We start from the raw sequence: 19,994 nt of genomic DNA, 5'->3' as shown, positions 1-19,994 counted from the left end.
AAAAAGAATATGTGGTATTATGTAGTTGAAGTTTTCGATGATAGTGTTTTTTGATTTATGGTTTTACATTCATTAAACGGAAGAAAGTGATCCGCATGATTCTATGCCTTTCCCAACAGTACTGCTATCAACCCAGGATAGGGCAATGCACTTTTTCCTATCAACTGACAACGTTATCGGTTGACTGGTCTGTAGGTCGGTCGGTCAAGCCCCCAGCTGCATACTTTGCACCAGCCACTTATTTCATTTTCTTCCGAATGATTAAGACATTGGTCATGGTTCGTACCATAATTGTATACGACCTGCAATTCTGACCTCAGGTGAGAAATAATCTTATTCGCTGCCAATTTCGGTATAAACAAAATATGAACTAGCTCGAAGGAACTATTCTTGAAGCGAATATCCTCCACCTATTTAAAGTAATAATGTACTGGAATAAAAACTGATAGTTCCTTTCAACTTTGTAACATTTACAGTAAATGACAATTAAAATTGCCTCCAACCAAACAAATTATACAGTTGGTTGCTTTTGGAATAAAGCGCACAACGAAAAGCTAATTGTTTGAATATTTGTTTTCAAGGTTCACCGCCAAAACGTGCACCCCTTGACAGCATGATCCGGTTGCCATGGGTGACGCAATGTTTGGTATTGCTCGGTAACCACCAAGTAGTCCTTGTTTGGAGTTCAGTTGACGCACCAGTTTGCTCCAGAATACACTTTGAACGGTCGTTTCTAGTCCGCATTTTATTGGATTTATTCATCCTTGGTAAGTCTACCCCGGTGGTGCAGTTGGTAGGTTCTAAAACGAGGCCAGATTTTGCATGGCACCGAAGGGCGCCTGATGGCGGAGCTGCACATCATCGGCGAGCTAAGTTCGGTCATCGGCTTCGAGGAACCGAACCTGTTCTGTCGCTGGAGCGTCCAGTTCGGCTCGAACTGGAAGGTCGTCGAGGGTCACGTCGAAGGGCAATCGTGCAGCAGTACAGCCCGGATCGAGCAACGGTCCGAATTCTGTACACCGATCGATCTGCACCTCGTCACCCGCGGTCTGCAGGGTTGGCCAAAGCTGCACGTAGAACTTTACGCTGTGAACGCACTCCGACAGTACTGGCCCGTGGGGTACGGATTCGGTTTTGTCCCAGCTCGGCCCGGTCATCATCGGGTACAGATCGCCACGTGGAAGGTGTCCTCGGCACGTGCGGCAGACGCCTTCAGGGAGCGGTTCCATACTGGTGGGTTCGCACTGGCCAAAAGTGACATTGCGTTCTCCGGCATCGAGCGGTACAAACTGCTCACAAAGTCGGCTGGCACGGTCGAATTTGAGCTTATGCTAGTGTTTAAGCACTTCTGTGAGTATGGCGTCGAGCTCTATTAGAAGGCAAAGGCACGCCTCGGTTCCTATGGTAACCCATTGCTGTGTGATCTTGCTGTCGACGTTACTGATAGCTGTCCCCATCGCTGCTAGGGACGATCGAAACGTGCAGCGATTCGTGAAGATCGACCTATCCAAGATAAACGTTAAAAGTACAACCGACTCGAACAATGTCAGCACTACATCCACGGAGACTTCACCAACTACAGAAGGATCTACTACCTTGGGAACTTCAGCTTCTACTACGGCTAAGCCTACTATTGCAGCTCCAGGTAACATAACATCAACGACTGCTGGGCCAATAACGGAGAGCACGTCAGTCACTGTACCGCCAGTTACAACTTCAACGGCCACTACCGTTGATACCACCATGTCGATCGATTTCGATCCAACGTTCCCACTACTCAAGGAAGGCCGTGCGGCCAAGCTCGTCCCGAGGGGATACTTCTGTCAGTGTGATCTGAAGGTATGGCTCGGTGAGAGTTCCATTAGAAAATGTTCTTCAAATGAAGACCCACCTGATTTAATGTTTCTCAGATTAATGCCTGCGACGTTAACTGCTGCTGCGACATTGACTGCAACGAGGCCATCCTGAAAGCCTTCCATTGCGACGAGGAGCAACTGCACCGGGACGAGTATCATCACGACGCAGGGCTACAGTCCTGCCGTGTCCAGGGCGGACTGTTCTGTCTCGTCGAGCCGATCCACGAGGAGGGAGATGAGAGCGTATGTTTTTGGAAATTTCGAGGATGACGACACGCTCTGAAGTATTGAATCTCGTTTTCCTACAGTATTATGATCCGAAAAGACTCCCAGCTGCTACCAGGTTCAAGTGGAAGGATGTATTCCCGGTCGACGCAACCGATCCGAACGACATCCGGATCGACCATTATCGAGTGGGGGATATCGTGTACTTCTTCAATGAAACCAGCGAGACTGTTCAATTGTTTGGTAGGTTGACTTTGGAGCTAATAATCACCAGAAGACTGCGGTATCATTTCGCTTTCTTTCGTTCCAGACCTCCCTTACTCTCTGACCGATAGTGTATGTCAGATAAGTCAGCCAGTGCGCTTCCTCCGTGAAAGCAGCAACATTTGCCGGCGCACGGTGGAAGAACTGGTGGCGTTCAATCGTGCCTTCGTAGAGCACTATCGATCGGTACGGTTCTTCCGAACACCCAAGAAATCTACCGTCATGGAACACTACTGCGTGGAGGAGCAGGACTGTATTAATGTTACCTTATCCGTGTGCCATCCGGTGGGTGAAGGTGGTTCCGGATGGAACTGCTCTGCACAGAATGTCAACACAACGTCCAACGCCACATCGGACACCACAGCGGACTTCCTTGAGGAAGATGTCGGTGGCATGGGTACTTGTGATAGGTTAGAGATACATTTTTATAACAACTACACGCACTTGCTGGAGGTGAGAATGAAGTTGTTCTGTCATCCCGACACGCCAGATTCCTGGATGGATACATCCGTGTGGCAACGGGTGGCCGTAAAGTTCCCCGTAGCGTATCGTAAGCTCAGTAATTCTTCACGCTCGGTCAGCGGAAACCTGGGGTATCTGATCGGGAAACCTCTTATCGTGTCGCACCTAGAAAAAGGACCGAATGGAACACTCGGGGCAGGTGGTTTGGAACCGAACGCACCTTCCGAGCGCCCTCTTAAACTGATGCTAGCCTACTTCACCAATGAAACGCGGCTTCCTGATGAATCCTTTCGCCTGCGACTTCCGATCAGCAAGGTTAACCGATGTACGCTATCGGACGAGTCCTACCAAACGATCAACTTTGGTGTGAACTCCTGGCACCGGTGCAACTTCGTGCTGGTAGATGGGGGAAACGTTAGCACGGAGTCCACCCAGAACTACACCCAACTTTGCCGTCAGCTTCAGGAAAAACTTTACGAACATCTGCTCCACGGTGTGCGCAAAACTAACGACGGCTACGACAACCTAAATCTGTACCTCTCGAAATACGGCAATCCGATCAACAAAACCACCGACTGGGTTCAGCTACGCACGGTGAACGTGATTGCTGAGGCTAAACCGGGTTCCGATACGGATACGTCGACTCCGCACGATGGCGGACATGATTACTTCACCTGCAGCAACATGTTGATTAACGTCGACTATCGGTTCTACTATGCGCTCCAGCGCGTACATGACGTGCGCCATCAGGCCATACTGCACACCGGAGAGGTGGTGTTTGGCCCCCGAGTTAACTTGCGCTTCCGGCGGGACGAAGAGGTGCGTGTGCCGATCTTTGTGCAGGTTCAGTTCTTCGATCTTACCGCGTCCGCGGGCGTCGGACTTACGATCCCGGCAAATCCATTGCTCCTTGGATTATTAGTATGTCTTTACGTGTGCATTTTTCATCCGTAAGTATTTGCCGAGCCAGCATTAGCACCATCGTTAGATAAGATTTGATAAAAATGTGTGAAACTGTAAATGTGTTTCGAAAATAAATTATTTAATATTCATCTGGTGTGAGTTAATCTGTATTAAATAAGCAGAAAAGCATAAATAGCACACGGCGGCCGAGATGGATTCTATATGTCTCTCGCTGAAGAATTGGCATAACTACAGCAAAAGTTAAGAACCTCACGAAATCTACATTTCTTCCAAAAAAGGCTTATGGCTATGACCTTTTCAACGGAAAAAGAAATAAAACAAAGAGTTCCAAATACAGTAAACTCCCATTAATCCGCTTTAAAGAGCGGCATGGTGTCTACGAATAAGCTAATACTGCGGATGTGTCCAAATATAAAAAAGTATCTAAAACATTTATTACAAACACTGAGTTATATTGTTTATAGAAGTATTTTTAAGCTTTTTTCTTAATTAGAGGATTTAAAATCGGAAAGCGAAATAGAAATCCAGCATAAAGAAGATATATCTCGAGGAATATGCTTTGTTTTTATAATTAAACCAAAAACTTTAGTTTAGAATGTTTCCACTGTATTTTCACTCATTATTTTGTGTTATTCATTTATCAACAAATATTTGATTGCCCTTGTTGCTCGGGGAGATTTAAAAAAAAAAATCCGAACTCAATGGACTCGATGCTTGTCTCCTGCTGCTCCAACACGCATTCGTTAGGTTTCTAATGATGAATCACTCAATCAGCCCCATCGTTCGGGCAACACTCTGAAATTCGGTGCGTGCCACGTAGCACCCCGTCATGACGCGCTTCCCACGGTACGCCATCCGGCCGTGCAGTAGGCGCCAGTTGTCGAATATCATTACCGTGCCGGGCGTAAGCTGGAACTTCCAGTGCAGTTCTTCGTTGGAGATTTCGCGCGCCAGTTGCTGATAGTCAGCGTAAAACTGTGGCACCGTTTCGGGCGGTAGCGTCCTCAGCGGTGCCCGGTCGTACAGATTGAAGCGTATCTGCTCGACGATACTCTCGTCAGGATTGTCGACGTTCGAGCATGGATGCCGCCGGATGACCGGTGCCACGTACCGATGGTGCTTGTCCTCCTCGATGTACTCCGCCTCCAGCGGGTACGTACAAAGCCGCTCGAATGCGTCCGGATCGGCCTTGCGAAGGCGCTCCGTCGCCTCGAAACCATCAAGCAGGATCGATTCCGCACCGGTCCCATTGAACTGAATGCAGTGCAGGACGAGCAGTCCGGCCGCATCGCAGAAGTACGTATTGTCGGTGTGTGGTCCGAGGTACGCGTTCGTGTACGACGTATCGCTGTGGTCCATCGTGTCACTGAACGTCCACATTTCCCCGAACAGCGTACGGTGAATGGGGAAAATCCGTTTCACCGCTATCTCGGTGCTTTGCTGATTCGGCGGCACCTTGGTGATGAACGCGACACCGTACGTCACGAGGCTGCGGACGACCTGCCGCATCACGTCGTCCTCGCAGAGCAGCTCGTTCAGCGTGACACGTGCGTAGCCGGGCGCCTTGGTGGACCCATTGCTGCTGCTGGCCGAGATAAGCGCGCGATCCCAGAGGACGAGCTGCGAACGTCGTTCCGCCAACCGCTTCCAATACGAGTCGCGTTTATTTTCGAAAATATCATTCAAATCGTACGTAGACTGATGCCCATCTTTCCCTGCATTTGATTTTGACATATTTATTTGGAATAGAATTAACTTCTACTTATTTACTTACAGGTAATATCGATGCGCTCGTTGTTAATATTGCACGACTCCGGCTCAATGTCCAGTGGTAAATCGAGGATCGTGTACGATCGCTGGAAGGTTGTGGCATTGTAGCACTCCGCACACCGGCAGTGATCGCGCAGCCACACGTAGCTTACTGAGGTCGTCGCCTGCGTTTGCGCGTTGCGAATCGTCAAGAACTTCGACTTGCTGTCCGCTTTGCTCGGGGCCATCGCTGCAAATGATTCGACGGAACGCGAAGGCATGCGATTATTAATGAAAGGTACAGCCAAGTGGAAAAGTACCAGATAGGTCCCGGTAGCGTGATAGGAGAAGATCTGCCGGATTAATATAACAGGCTAGGGGACTATCTCAACATTCTCCCCCAGCCCTACGTGATAAGCCGGCCACAGTCGCAAGACTAAAGCGTGCCATTTTTACCACAATCGCAGACACATTATCATCGCCTGAGCGATACACTTTACTTTCTGGGTCAGATCCTGAAAAGTTATTCAAACCTCCAATGACGACGATGAGTACTGACCTTTGTCCTCTTCTCGGGCGGTTTCATCATCGTCGAGATGAAGTAATCGTTCGTCTAAACAAAGTGCGCCTCCCTGATTGTTCAGCTTCTTTTGCAACCGTTGTAGATTCTCCGGAGTACACTCCAGCAGGGCAAGGATTTTGGTTGACTGGGTCGACGCAACGGGAACATTCTCGGTACTCTCGTGCTCTGGCTCCCCCTCCGAGAGGTTCCCTGCTTCGGTCCGACCATTATCAGTGCTCGTCTGCCAATCGCCCGTTTGCGTCATTGCGCAACTAGTCGTGTTTTGCTTTCGTTCTTTCACGAAAGGGGTCATTTTGATCCGCTTTAATACGATCGGTTCGCTGGGGGTGACAACCGGCGCCAGTAGGGGCGATTGGCGAGGGAAAAATCTGCCCTGCTTGCCAAGTGAGGGTGTAGGTGTGCTTCCTTGCGTTACAGTCTTAATCGGTACCGTAATAACATCTGCGGAAATGCTGGAATGCGGGCGTTTAAGCAGCGCCCTTTTTCCTGTCACACTGCATGAGGAATGAAGGGTAAGATCTCGATTTGAATCGGTGGCTGTAGGTGTCGCTTCAAGCAATTCGCCTTTCGTGATGGTTGTCATGGTGATAGTGGGATCGCTGGTAAAGCTATCATCGATAAAATTATTCAACTCATAGGTTATTGATGACGATTTATCACTTTGCTGATCGTGCTGCTGAATAAATTCCTCCGTTTTGATAAACTCGGATAGTGTCCTATCGTCTTGATCATGGTGCACCGGTTCTTCTAATGCTTCTATCAGCGTCACCTCCTGCTCCGCTTGCTCCGTCACACTGGAACCGCTGGCTCGAAAGTAGGCTACCATCGGAGGCCGCACAGGAGACGGTATTTTTCTGCTCAAACCTTCCGGCGCGTCCAGCGCGAACAGATTGATCGACGGCACCGCCGTCGTATTGAGGCTCCGCGAGGCTTTATTTTTATAGTCCGAATCGCGAAAGTGGCGTGAGCAAACGAAGTACCGCTTCCGGATCACCTCGATCGGCATCCCAAGGAAGTTATCGATGGTCAACGCCTGACGCCAGCGCTCGGCACGCTCGTTGTCCGAGGGAAACTTGTGCACCAGGGAAAACTTTTCGTTTTTGCAGCACGGCACACAGCACTGCCGTAAGTGAGCCATTTTTGGTAGACGCGCTCAACTAGATCTCGATTAGAAACAACTAAATTAACATCTAAAAAATGCGTCCGCGGACACTAGTTCTTGTTTACACGATACACAAATTCAGGGAAGCCAAAACACAACAGTGCCCGATGAAAAAAGTATGCTATATTTGAAATACCGGTAACAGGTTTTTCAATTGACAAGCGGTTATTCTCAAGGTGACTAGAACGAAGCAATATGTGGAATTAGTTATGTCTCTTTATCTTGATTTTCACAAACCCAAAAACAATCAATTCAAATGAATTGAGCATCAGGCCATCCTAAATCTGTTTTATGCCATGGTTCGATCATTTTAAAAGAATGGAATTAAACCATCGTCTTTGATTCATTGCGTTGGTATCACAATTTCCATGATGTTTATCTGTCAAAACGTTCCTCTTGATGTAACCTCCCAAATAGCAACCTTGGTCCTGACCAATTCGTCCAACTCGGTCCTGATTGTCAGTCGTTCCCGTACTAATCCACGAATATATTCGACTGATCAGACCTCCCCCCGCGCAGAGTACGCAAAAGAGCAGGCGAATCCGCGGCAGCAGCAACACCAGCAGCAGCAGCAGCAAGTAAAGTGGCCGTGTGTAGGGAAACGCTTCTGAAGAATCCAGAAGTGTGTGACGCTGGGTGAGGCTGGAGGAACGTGTGCAAGTGAAAAAGTGCTAACTAACGAGTTGTGAAGTGAGCCTTTTCGGGGCAGAAGAAAACGACTCGGAACAGCCGATAAAAGAGGAAATTGTACGGGCAGCGAATAGTGACGCGTGGTGTGAGGCGCATAGATAACGCCGCGGTCGTGTGCATTTTTTCCTTGCTGTGTGCGCAAAACAGCACCAGCGGCCGGAGCAGTAGCAGCAGCAGTAGCAGCCGCCGAAGGAAAAACGGAATAAGAAGCAGCCAAATCAACACTCATACTCATCCCTAATCACGGCTCGAAAGCGGTGACAGTGTATAGCAGCAGTAGCAGAGCAGCAATCACGGTGTGCGGAAAGAAGCAAAGTGAGTTTTTGTTCCCTCCCCCGTCCAGGTTCGATCTCTGTGTTGCTCTCGTTTTGGTGAAAAAATATGAAACATACAAGTGGCCCCGGAGTTGGCGGAGGAGGCGCGACAATGAAGCGAAACAACGTAACACCGTCATCCCCGTCGTCGCTGTAGCAGAATAGCTGCTGCTGCCTGTCCGACGACGGTCGTGTATGCACACGCATTCATACAGGCTCCGCAGCACGTATACGCACACACGCACGCACACATATGCGAAAGTGTCGGGTGTGACACTGCTGGTGGTGTGGTTGCCGGTATGTGCGGTATGATCCGGAGGAGCCGGAGCGGAGTGCGCGGTGGCCAAGGTTTCGCGAGGTTCCGGAGTGGTTGGTTCGGTGGGGAAGTTGTGCTGTGTCACGGCAACAAGAACGACGGGAGTGGCATCGAGCGGCAATAGAGATTTCGCTCGCCAAAGTGTGCCTGGTTATGTGTGAGTGTTTCCGTGTAATGTGTGTGGTAATGATCGAAATGGAAGAAGAATGAAGTGAAAAAACAACACACAGTAGGCCGCGGATTGAGAATAGGATTTTCATCGGAGTTTTGCGGGAGCAGCTGGTGCTTACCCTCCCGTCGCGTGCACCGATCGTTCTCGATCGTTATTTATGCTCCACGTCCTCCTTCTCTTCGCCTTGCTCAGTTCCGGTCTTTCAAGGTCCTGCGTTTCTTGCCCCTCCGTGCCATTCCACAATCATAACTGTCAGTTCTTGTAGCGTATGTGAAATGGAATGATCTAGCGGAGGACGGTGATGATGATATTACTTGCGCTGGCGTTGATGGTCACCTGCTGCACCCACCAGCCACCAACACTCCACACCCCCAGCTTCCATTCCTCGCGTAGATGGTCCAGATGACGGAATACCGAAACGATCTGACAGATGGTTCAGAGTGACGATGATACTGTTGTTGATGTTGGTCGGAAAAACGCGGGCGTCAACGAATGCCCCCCTCCCATGTGTATGTGTGTGTGTGTTTGCCTCACATGTGTATATTTTAAGGTTCCAAACACGCTTTCCAAATCATAGTGCGCTAGGCAATGTACGGAAAAAAATAAAAATATAGAAAACGCTGAAAAGGGCCTCCCCACACATGACGATCGCGCCAACGCGCACTCGATCAGGCAGGTCGCTCGACGGTGGTGGCGTGCATGTGGTTGTGTTACACATACGTGGTGCAGAACGAATGTGCACGAAAGCAGTGCGTTTTCGTTCGCGTTGAGGTTGGTTGAGTCAGCATACAGAAATACGGAGTTCAAGGGAGTCGCGCTGAGATGGACGATGGGCAGATACGGCGGAAGACGGGTGGACGGACGAACAGACGGACGGACGGAAAAGAAAGCAGGAAAACCCCATAACATTCAATGGCCACCAATGGGTTGCGTGTACTGCCGTTGTTTTACATGATCATGTTGGCGAACACGTCGGTTTGTAGAAGGATAAAAAAAAGCTAAGGATCGGACAGGAAGCAAAGGAAATGCAGAGTTCAAAAACACAAGCATACGCATATTTCGCGTCGCATGAATGCAACTGCTCATAAATGACATTGCCCTCGGATTCTCGACATCCAGCGGAGGTGTCCCCCTCCCCAAACATACACACACACACACACACCGAACAAACTGATCGAATGAAACCCCGGCCGGTGATTGGCCTTGGAATGCGACAAGTAACTCCCGATTAAGTCGAACACGGTTTAAATTACCCATTCCCCACTCGCGTTGCGGCGGACGAACAACCGTTGATCCCTTGGTTGCGTTGTTTTGATACGCGTCACCATCTGACCGATGATTCCTGGAAGGGAAAAAGGGAAACAAAAATAACTGCCACCACCACCAGCGTATGCGCGGAGACCCCTTTTAATACGCGAGAGCAATGATTCATCCATCACGGCACCACCATGGCCGGTGCTGGTGCACTCGTCGTTAGGCGTTTTTCATTTGCCTAAGCAATTGCTCTTCCCGCATAAGGCGATCATTATGATCGAATCGGAATCAACGAAGGGCCTTCGCCGGTGGATGCTGGCCACACGTACATTTTCCGAATCCCAACTCGATGTGGTGGTTGGGGTGCTTCTGCCAAAGATGCACACATGGAAGATGGATCTGGCCATGTCTACGTTCACTTGCCGCGCGACCTCCCGCCGGAGAAAGTAGCGAGCAGGGGCACTAATTTCCGTCAATTGACCACTCCACAGACGCATACAGGCGCATCGTCTGTTTGTTGTTGTAGATGATCTTCATGGTCGTTGGATGATTGATGGAGAAAATTAGTACAAGATCACGCCGTGGCTTGCTTTGTTGTCGCTGTGATTTCATTTTGATATGCATCACAATAAGTTACACGTAACGAAACGCCAAGTGCATCGTGTGATCCCCATGATCAAGGAAAATATGGTTCATTGGAAGTTTAACCCTTATAGAACCGTAAATGTTCAGTCAGTATTCACAAAAAAATGCATAAACAGTAGCATTCGATTTTGTAAACAACAAATTGTTTAGTATTTGGGTCTGTATTTCATTATATTAATAGGCGTGTGTTCTAAGTTTTTAAACATCACTGTGTATGCTATTTTTTTTTTAAATTGAAAAAAATATGTAAATTACATTATTCCTCAACAATCACTTGAGAATATAAAATTTGAAAAGAAATACGACCCTATCTTTTGTACTTTACACCGAGCTAGCAGAATAAAAAATAACAAATAACAAAAACCGAATACGCCAAAAGACAGTCAACAAATACACTTAAAAGTACCCGTTTACGCATTTGAAAAATCTTCGAAAAAAATGTGAAGTTATAGCATTTGGAAAAGAACGGACAAAAAGACCGCTAGAAAGGATTCTGGCAAGATTTCAAAGCAATGCATTCTAGTATTAATGTTCTACGATATGTAATCACTCTATATAAATAATTAACCATAATATCTGTGATAAGGGTAACAGGACGTCCTTATCGTAATATTTTTTTAAGTTTATAAAAAAAATAATTAAACAAGGCTCCTGATTTGATTTGAAAATATTGTGTTAAATATTGGTTTGGGTATACTTTTTCTTCCTTATATGTTATCAAATTTGACAAATCAAATAGTCAATATATTTTATTTTATTTGTTTATTGGAGCATAGGACCATGACCAAATGAAATACGAAAAACATGCCACGCGATAGGGTAATTAACTGAAACTGAAGTAAATTCATAGCTTATAACTAGAATTGGTTATTCGTACTGCATCTTTTTCTCCACACGATTGTTCTGTCGCTGTATCTCGCCCACCTCGGTTGCGGGAAAATCTTTTTCCAACCACTTTTCCAATCCCTCCGTGTTTACTCGTTTGGCGCTATTTTTGGCCGCCGCTTATAATGAAAAACATTAGGCAAAATGTTGATGGTATTGTGCAATGAAGCACTGAATATGTACATACCCTGGTGTACGTACGAAGGCAAACAATTCCAGAGTTCGATATTTATTCCCCGCTAGTGTGAATGTTTTTTTTTCCTAGGAAATCAGCAGTTTAGACTTCCTTATCTTTATTCCGCGATACCGATATCGGAAGGCGTTCCAACGACGATGGCGAGAAATGTTACACTGCAAAAACGTCAACTTATACCTACCTACCAGCAACGAACTGTTTTTGGGTTGGTCGCGACGGATTAATCTTTCTGCTTGCCGGTTGTACAAACGCTAGAACTTATAGCATTTACTCGCGATAATGTGCATGATTTGCAGGGTAATGTTTTGTATATTTTTCCCATCGATAGAGTTCTCAGAACAGTTGTCCACGATGTCTCTAAGCATAAGAAAGTTCTGCTAGATTCCCTACAACGATGATTCATCTGGAGTACATTGACTCCTTTTGTGTCAATAGAAGTGCACTTTGAACCAAAATGATGGTAATATATAACTACAATTCAATAATTTTAGGTGAAAAGATTTTATCTTTAAGAGCTATTTTCACGTTAACAATTCTGAACTTCTTTCCTTTCCATTTCCTTTTAGCTTATTCTTCGTGGTGGTTGTGTCCGTATATTTATAATGTTAAAATCTTTATTTATTTTATTTACCCACTTTTAATGTCAATAACTAATAACCCACTCGTTTGATTTTTGCCATTTTAGGTCCTGCAATCGCTACTTAACCAGAGAGCTTAAAGGACTTGGAAGCTTGTGAAACAACAACAACAGTTCTAGAAAAAGTCAGAGCGGAGGAAAGCAATCCAACATCCTCCAACACCAACTAAACAGAAAACAACAAAAAACAAACAAACAAAATGCAAGCGATCAAATGTGTCGTCGTCGGTGACGGTGCCGTCGGTAAGACGTGCCTGCTTATCAGCTACACCACGAACGCGTTCCCGGGCGAGTACATCCCGACCGTGTTCGACAACTACTCCGCCAACGTGATGGTCGACGGCAAACCGATCAACCTCGGCCTCTGGGATACGGCCGGCCAGGAGGACTACGATCGGCTGCGGCCCCTGTCCTACCCGCAGACGGACGTGTTTCTCATCTGCTTCTCGCTCGTCAATCCGGCCTCGTTCGAGAACGTGCGGGCAAAGTGGTATCCGGAGGTGCGCCACCACTGCCCGAACATACCGATCATCCTGGTCGGGACGAAGCTCGACCTGCGGGACGACAAGAACACGGTGGACAAGCTGCGCGACAAGAAGCTCTCGCCGATCACGTACCCACAGGGGCTGGCTATGGCGAAGGAGATCGGTGCGGTGAAGTACCTCGAGTGTTCGGCGCTGACGCAGAAGGGCCTGAAGACGGTGTTCGATGAGGCGATCCGGGCGGTGCTCTGTCCGATGATACCGCCGAAGAAATCCAAGTGTAAAATCCTCTAAAGGAAATCCATTGCCCCGTTTGTTTCTTTTTCATGTTTTTGTTTTCTTCGTTCATTTTTTTCGTCTTTTTAAAACGCCCGAGTGCTTTTTTGCTCCTGCCTTGCCAGGCTTGTTGTTGGCAGGCGAGTGTGTCGAAGCGAGCGGCTGGGCTGTTACCCACAACTTCTCGCCACCTACCCAATTGGTATCACCTTATCCTCCCCCGTTCCGGCTGCCCAGTACAGTAGATGCAATAATATGGAGAACGCCGGCAGTGGTAGACGTATCCTGGAAGAATTTTAAAACCGACGGTATAGTCGCTTTTTTTTTGTTTTAGTCTCTCCGGGAAAGACGAGGAAATCAAAATCGAACATCCCCCATCTTATAAAAGCGCCTTACGTAAAGTAGCGTAAACATTGGTCAAAGTAGCCTGGCGAAATAGTCAAAGATGTTTTACGAACCAACCCCCATGTGTGAAGGAATAATTTACACTGAAAAACCCTACAAATATGTAAACGAAAGTGAACACAAACATGATTCGGTTGATTGGAACCAACATAAAACGATTGAATATGTCCTTGGAGGTGAAAAAACAAAAAAGAAAAGAGTCAAATACCACCACACATGCTTGTCGGCAAACATCTTCTTTGCACGCCGAAATCCGCCCGCTCGTCCCTATTTCGCTCCTTCCATCCTCCTTCCCCTGCACACCAGTGGCAGGATGCACAATAGATGATGCAAGACAACAGTTGTCCAGCCACCACCACCACCATCTCATCGCCATTTCATCATCCATCATCCATACGCTCACCCATCGCCTTCGGCGTCGTCTCGTGGTCGCTTTAGCTGTCATTCGATCCGTTTTATCGTCGCCTACTTTTGATGCGCGTGGCGCCGGCGATTTCTATGAGTTCGTTGGCTACGTCACTAACCGTCATCAGTATAGCTCGCGAGAAAGGACTCACGTGTATGAGGAAAAGAGGAATCATATAGGAATATTTACCCTAGTCGAAAAAACCAACAAACAATTTTGTGCGGCTTTATGTGACACGAAAGATAAGAAATGAATGAATGATGCTGTGACGAAAAATGATTGTAAAGCGTAACGTCGAGCGCCGACCCTGAAATGTGGATCACATCCACGCAGAACCCGGCTACCTCCGTATTTTCTTCGGCATCGAATCCGCCACAACACTCCACATCGTTTCGCTTGGCAGTGTTCTGGAAAGTCTGGAAGACGATTTCATCAGCAGGCTGTCCTAGTTTCTAAAAACAGAAGAAGACCACACCGTAGCAGCTGATTTAGTGCTTCAATTTTATCCTGCTGTATCCAATTTGTGTGCTTAGCATACAAACACATACGGAGCGGTTGTTTAAATTCTACAGGTAAATATGTTTCCACCCACAAATCACTAAATAAAAAACAAACTATTCAACAAAAACAGATCGTAAAAAATCATTATCTAATGCTACTTAATTTTTTGTCCACCTTTCGCAATTACTTCACTTCCTTCTATTACTTACAGTTCCTCTTGTTAATCTGTTGTTTTACGAGCACACATGAGTAGCCGTTAGTTTTAATCTCCATTAAACGGCGACGGTTTGCCGAGACGAGGCTACCGCTTCACCGAATTAGGTCGATGCATTTTTGCGAGGAAAATTAGTTTTCTCATTTGTTTTAGTTTAATTTTTCCATTGCATCCATCGACGGCACGGTTACCCTCTGGTAGTAAGGGGAGGGAAGGGAGGGGGGGGGGAGGTATTGCTGGCGGCAATTGCTATTTGGAAAGGCTTCACTCCCACTGGATGGTGGTTATGGTTGGGCCACCTTCACCCCCTAAATGAACGCATGTTTCCGTGCTTCAGTTGGCATCGTTCGGATGCACGCAGAAATACCCGGTGAAATGGATGTTTCTTAATCGTCGTACGGTTTTTGTTTTCCTACCGTCGAGGCTCTCTTTGCCTCTGACTAACAAGGTTAGAAAGTGGTCGACGCGAAATGTGATAAAACGTGCCAATAGTGATTTTTGTGCGAAGTTTTAGTTTGTGATGAAACGTAATGTTAGTTTCGTAGTTTTCGGATCTTTTCGTTCACACGCACATTCCAGTTTTTCTACTTTTCTTGCTTCTATAAGGCTTTATATTTTATCTAACGTTACCCTTTTTATCTCGAGAGGTAGAGGGAGGCAATGTTCTCCTATCGAGGCATGGTATCGTGTGGATTATTTTTAGAATGGCGAAACAAATTTACCGTATGACTCATGTCTACTATGTGTCGCTCTTCGTAATTGCAATTTAAAAGGGGAAGTAGGAAGAGAGTTATGAACTTTAAAACAAAATTTTCAAACAAATACATGATTCTCTATTTTTTGTTCATTTTTCTTAAATTCAGATATCATCAAAACAAAATACGTTTGAAAATTACAGTTCAACTGCTTTTCATACCAAACGCACATTCTAATGGTTTCCATTTTTTCTATTTCAGATTCAAACCACTCTATTATTTAAATATTGCAAGGATGCCACACAACACATAATGCTGCAAACAATCTTCCGGCTGCGCGTCACACCTCGAAGTAGAGTAAAAGAGGAAAAAACTAGGACGGGCACGATTAAAACCGAGTTTTGAGTTAATTGACAACTGAATGGTGATGATGGTGTGCATCGTTGAAAATTTGTATAAAAACTGAAAATAAGAAAGGAAATTTCAAACCGCACAATTGCCAAGACTCCTCAAATCATTCGATGGACAAACATGTTTGCTTCCTTGTAAGAACGGTGAGAAATATCTAAATCGTTCATAAAAAAAAATAGATTAGGGCGAGCATCAGAAAGCCTTCCAAGGTACATCAGGGATCAAAGTGTGTACATTGTTGAACGCACATCGACTGTATGTTTGGATGTTTGTCCATTTATTATTTTCTTTTCAATTCGTGGCAATTTAATTGAAGGGTACTACTTTTTCAAGCTGTAGACATCAAGAGAAGACTAAATCGAATCGCCAATTTTTCATCCAACTACAACCTTTTAAAAATTCTTTCCTATTATCTTCCTAAGCTAAGAAAACGTGTTCAACACACCACTATCGACACAAACAAAACAAAAAAAAATCTTCCTCTCGCGATACGAAAATCCCGATAGACCAGGGGGAGGTAAGGGAGATCACAGACGGAAAATCATTTACATGTTATATCAAAATATTGGACGGGAAACTTGCGACACGGAGCAAATATTGAGCAGATAATTTTTAGGTGAAGATATAAAAAAGATGAAAAATATCCTTCAAAAAAAAGCAACATAAAAAGAAAAGAAACCGAAACACGTTGATAAAGAAGGATTGCAAGAAGCATATACAAAGTCCCAAAATCAAATAGATATTGTAAGATAGATGCAAATGTGGAAAGGGAGGCGGAGTACGAGAGAAGTTTCAAGTCATACAGCGACAAACAAAACAAAAATCGAAAGGCTTCTGAGTTGAGTAGCAGATGAGGGTCAGTGAAAATGAAGGGGAACCCTGGCCCAATTCTTTCATCTCGTTACGTGCTGGTTGCAGCTTCTAAAAATCAAACCTAATCTGCTTTTCCTGTTTGATAGGAAAATTCCCTTGCTTGTACGGTTTCCTTGTTAGTTCTTGTCTTTCCTTTGGGTGACTAATATGCCAATGGCAGCCTTTATAGTCAAACAATATCAACGTACGAGTGAGTCAAAAATATGGTGTTTGTCATAATGCAGGGGGTTTTTTTGGAAAGTTATTTGTCTTTCCTTTTCTGAACACACAAACTTCTCTTTTTTTTCTAAATTTGGACGAAACATTTCCAGCAGCTGCTCCCTCCGTTTTGTGTAGAGTAAATGCGATAACATACTAAACCGTTTTTGTAATATGCGCATATTTCATTTTCTGTTGTTCTTTTGTCTCGCTGTGTAAAAGTGTATAGATGTTTTGTTGTCTGGTAGTGTGCTTTTTGTGAAACAGGTGTGTTCTCGTCGATCCGGAAGAAGGAGAAGCATATAAAGAATAGAAAAGTACGTAAAAAGGACCAAACGTCCAAAAACGAATCAAACTACGGAACGCGGAAAAAAGAATACACGTAAAAAACGATCATCCAGTCTCTATACCGTAGAAGTAGGGGAAAGTAGAAGAAAAATACACACTCCAAAACTCCCGAATAGATGTACAAGATGAACGATGTGGGATGAAAACCGAATCCTAAAAGCAAAGCGAAGTAAGAGCGAGAGATAGAGAAGAGAGAATTGTATAAGAAATCGTCGTCTGTTTTTCCGTTGGGGATACTTGCAATGGTAAATTATAGCTAACAGACTATCCTTTCTTCCGCCGATGGAGACGAACGCAAAACGGAGCAAGTGGAGAAGAAGAAAAACTTTATAACAAAGTGTAATGCATTAATATTAGGTAGGTTGAGATATATAGGCGTGCGCTTTTCCTGCGTTTTTGTTTTAAAAAAACTAACCGATGGGAAAGTGTAGATTTAATGTGAAAAAAAAAGAAACAAACCCTCTCCTCAAACAAAAATCGATCGTAAATACTAAAAAAACACACACGCATACAGAAAACCATTGGGAGGATCACACACGAATGCACCAGAAATAGTCCATATTTATCTGGCAATTGGAACGAAGACGCAGTGAACTCATACAAAATGAGGTTCGTGAAAAATAGGACAGATCGCAAGGATCCAACACACACTAAACCCCCATTAGATGTTTTAATCGAGAATATGAAACACCGCAGACGCGGAACCATTCGGGAAAACGGATCGGAATGCCGAAAATGTTAAATCATAATAGCCCATTTTCCCGTGCCTCTGTATCTCCCTCCAAGAGAAAGCATAGACACGGAAACTCTTACAAAACGGACAACTAAACATTGAATTCATGGAGAAGATAAATTTTTCGTTGAAAGAAGACACGAGTAACAAATTTGCCCGTAAAAATAAAAGTGAAAAAATAAGTAAAGGAAGAGAGATGGAGAGAAAGTAAACAACAAATGAATTATTGATATAACACTTTTTAATAAGTAATGGATTATTATCATTATAATTATTATTATTATTATTGAGTAATTAATAAAACAGAGGAAAAATACTAAAACACAAACTGGTACGCAAGCACACTTTTTCATTTTCGTTGTGCAGGGAAAGAATTGGTGAATGTATGTATGTACGTCAGAAGACTGTGAAATGAGGAGCTTTCATTCGAAATGATTATATTTCTTCCTATTTTAATTGGGCTTTCGAAGTGGGTTTGTTAAGCGAAAGGATCGGGAACATATTGAGGTTGTGGAGGTTTATACTCATCTACACCGTCTGGAATCATATTTCTCTGCTGTATCATCCTGATCATCCACATTCATCGTCGTCATCAACATCATCAGTCTGCATATTCGCACAGTCATTCGTTCATTTATCACTGGCATTAGAAACTAGGAACGACATGCACGGGTAATGCAACCAATCGCAACTTTCTCCCCGTATCCGACCATCCACCCGGATGTCCTCGAGTTTTCCAATATTTTCTTTATTTAAAAAACTTTCAAAGATATTTAATCCTGCAACCTACTCCTCCCCTCCCCAAGATCATGCCTCTCCAGTATACGCTGACCGAGTGTGGGTGCACGATGATGTCATAAGTAATCGATTGTTCTTTCTCTTTTCGCACTGGCACGCCTGCACACTACTGCCGTCGTACCGCCTATTCCTGCACCCGCAATTCCAACGCACGGTTTTTGCGAAACAGGCCAGCCGCTGTGGCGTTTATTTTCCTACTAATAAACGGACAATCGAAATGGAAACGCGGACACGAATTGCAAGGATCAGCACAAGTACGGATCTACTGATCGGATCGAAAGGAGAAGGTGGAGGAGGAGGAGGAGGATTAGGAGAAGGAGGAGCAGGAGAGGAAAAATAAACATGTTCACACAATTTCGGAAGGGTGCGGAATGGCGCGAAACAAGCATTTATTCCAATTCAGCTCAATAATACAATCGCAATATTCTCTTCATCTGGGACGGTTTTGTTTCGCTATATTCAGAAACATCAGTCTATTTAGGGCATCCAGTTAGGCAAGTTGTTTGTTTAAAATATTAAAGAAATGGAAAACTTTCTAGTGCCATCGGTTTCTTCGCCAACCATTTGTATACCGTTTATGCCAAATAAATTACTACTGGAGACTCCAGAAAACATTTGGGTTGTTTTCTTCTTGTATCTCAGTTTTTAATTTTCAAAAGCATTCTTTTGTGAGGCTATGTTAGGGATAAGCTTTAAAAAACAAATTAGTATCCAATGGATACGCATGGTAGTTTACGTCAAAGCGCCAGATTTGGTTAATAAGAGCTTTCAATTCTTGCTTTACTGAACAAAGGTTACTACGCGGGAGCTTTCTTTCATTTCACGGTGCAGCTTTTCCCCGTTACTCACCAGCAATGGTGATATCTCAGCTATCCGCTAGAAGTGAGAGAAAGAAAGCTTGGGGCCCGAGGCCCCACAAACGGTCCCCAGCCAAGCAACCGAAAACGAGCCAGTCTCGTTTTGTTCGGCCGCCCGGTAGGATGTGGCTAGCGCGTCGTTTTGTCCGTTGAGTCTGTGTATGTGTGTGTGTGTTTGTAGGCGTTAGAGTGCGCGAGTGTGCGGTCGCAGTTCCTGCTGGGGGGCTCGAGTTGAAAAAAAGCAACCGCAGCAGCAGTTTGGGACACCGATTTGCCTCCGTGACGCTATCGTCGGCTGTGATTCGTTTGATAAGTAGGTGACAAAACCTCTTGGCCTGGCTTCAACCAAATGGTTGGCTTGGGGAATGCGTCCAAGCGCATTGCTCATTACACCACTGTCCGTTTTCAAAGAATTCTTTCTAAAAGGATTACCTTTTTCATTTATCCTATTCGTTTTGGGAAG

The 19,994-nt window shown here is 45.2% G+C and overlaps 4 protein-coding genes across 5 annotated transcripts; 3 read left to right on the top strand and 1 right to left on the bottom strand.

The window, feature by feature from the left end:
• The first annotated feature begins 842 nt into the window (after window positions 1-842).
• LOC131282090 (B9 domain-containing protein 2) lies at window positions 843-1,376 on the top strand. Its single transcript, XM_058311485.1, has one exon. The coding sequence runs from the start codon at window positions 843-845 to the stop codon at window positions 1,374-1,376; it is 534 nt and encodes a 177-aa protein (XP_058167468.1).
• Window positions 1,377-1,401: 25 nt separating this feature from the next.
• LOC131294001 (tectonic) lies at window positions 1,402-3,761 on the top strand. The gene is made up of 4 exons (XM_058322049.1): window positions 1,402-1,839; window positions 1,911-2,099; window positions 2,165-2,324; window positions 2,392-3,761. Exons 1-4 carry the CDS (start codon window positions 1,402-1,404, stop codon window positions 3,759-3,761), a joined length of 2,157 nt encoding a protein of 718 aa, XP_058178032.1.
• Window positions 3,762-4,336: 575 nt separating this feature from the next.
• On the bottom strand, window positions 4,337-7,201 carry LOC131281123 (uncharacterized). The gene is made up of 3 exons (XM_058310375.1): window positions 6,040-7,201; window positions 5,506-5,730; window positions 4,337-5,446 (listed from the first exon to the last, which is right to left on the bottom strand). The coding sequence occupies exons 1-3, from the start codon at window positions 7,199-7,201 to the stop codon at window positions 4,494-4,496; spliced, it is 2,340 nt and encodes a 779-aa protein (XP_058166358.1). The 3' UTR covers window positions 4,337-4,493.
• Window positions 7,202-7,703: 502 nt separating this feature from the next.
• On the top strand, window positions 7,704-18,875 carry LOC131281124 (ras-related protein Rac1). Of its 2 annotated transcripts, XM_058310377.1 has the most exons (3): window positions 7,704-8,230; window positions 12,383-13,096; window positions 18,844-18,875. In XM_058310377.1, exons 2-3 carry the CDS (start codon window positions 12,535-12,537, stop codon window positions 18,873-18,875), a joined length of 594 nt encoding a protein of 197 aa, XP_058166360.1. In that variant the 5' UTR covers window positions 7,704-8,230; window positions 12,383-12,534. The 2 variants fall into 2 exon arrangements, with proteins under 2 accessions (XP_058166360.1, XP_058166359.1); XM_058310376.1 differs by lacking the exon at window positions 18,844-18,875 and having other exon boundaries at window positions 12,383-13,980.
• Window positions 18,876-19,994: the final 1,119 nt, after the last annotated feature.

This window comes from Anopheles ziemanni, chromosome 2, assembly GCF_943734765.1.
Source record: "Anopheles ziemanni chromosome 2, idAnoZiCoDA_A2_x.2, whole genome shotgun sequence".
NCBI classification, from domain to species: domain Eukaryota; kingdom Metazoa; phylum Arthropoda; class Insecta; order Diptera; family Culicidae; genus Anopheles; species Anopheles ziemanni.
The sequence above is the reverse complement of the archived record's forward strand: the minus strand, read 5'-3'. Positions and strand labels throughout refer to the sequence as shown.

Excerpts from the sequence above, each read along its gene's own strand:
- LOC131281123 (XM_058310375.1), bottom strand. The coding sequence starts at position 7,201 with ATGGCTCACTTACGGCAGTGCTGTGTGCCGTGCTGCAAAAACGAAAAG. Across the intron at positions 5,731-6,039 it reads CGCCCGAGAAGAGGACAAAG|CGATGGCCCCGAGCAAAGCG; the intron begins GTCAGTACTCAT and ends AATCATTTGCAG. Across the intron at positions 5,447-5,505 it reads CGAGCGCATCGATATTACCT|GGAAAGATGGGCATCAGTCT; the intron begins GTAAGTAAATAA and ends AATCAAATGCAG.
- LOC131281124 (XM_058310377.1), top strand. The coding sequence starts at position 12,535 with ATGCAAGCGATCAAATGTGTCGTCGTCGGTGACGGTGCCGTCGGTAAG. Across the intron at positions 13,097-18,843 it reads ACCGCCGAAGAAATCCAAGT|GCCAGCCGCTGTGGCGTTTA; the intron begins GTAAAATCCTCT and ends TTTGCGAAACAG.
- LOC131294001 (XM_058322049.1), top strand. The coding sequence starts at position 1,402 with ATGGTAACCCATTGCTGTGTGATCTTGCTGTCGACGTTACTGATAGCT. Across the intron at positions 1,840-1,910 it reads TCTGTCAGTGTGATCTGAAG|ATTAATGCCTGCGACGTTAA; the intron begins GTATGGCTCGGT and ends AATGTTTCTCAG. Across the intron at positions 2,100-2,164 it reads ACGAGGAGGGAGATGAGAGC|TATTATGATCCGAAAAGACT; the intron begins GTATGTTTTTGG and ends GTTTTCCTACAG.
- LOC131282090 (XM_058311485.1), top strand. The coding sequence starts at position 843 with ATGGCGGAGCTGCACATCATCGGCGAGCTAAGTTCGGTCATCGGCTTC.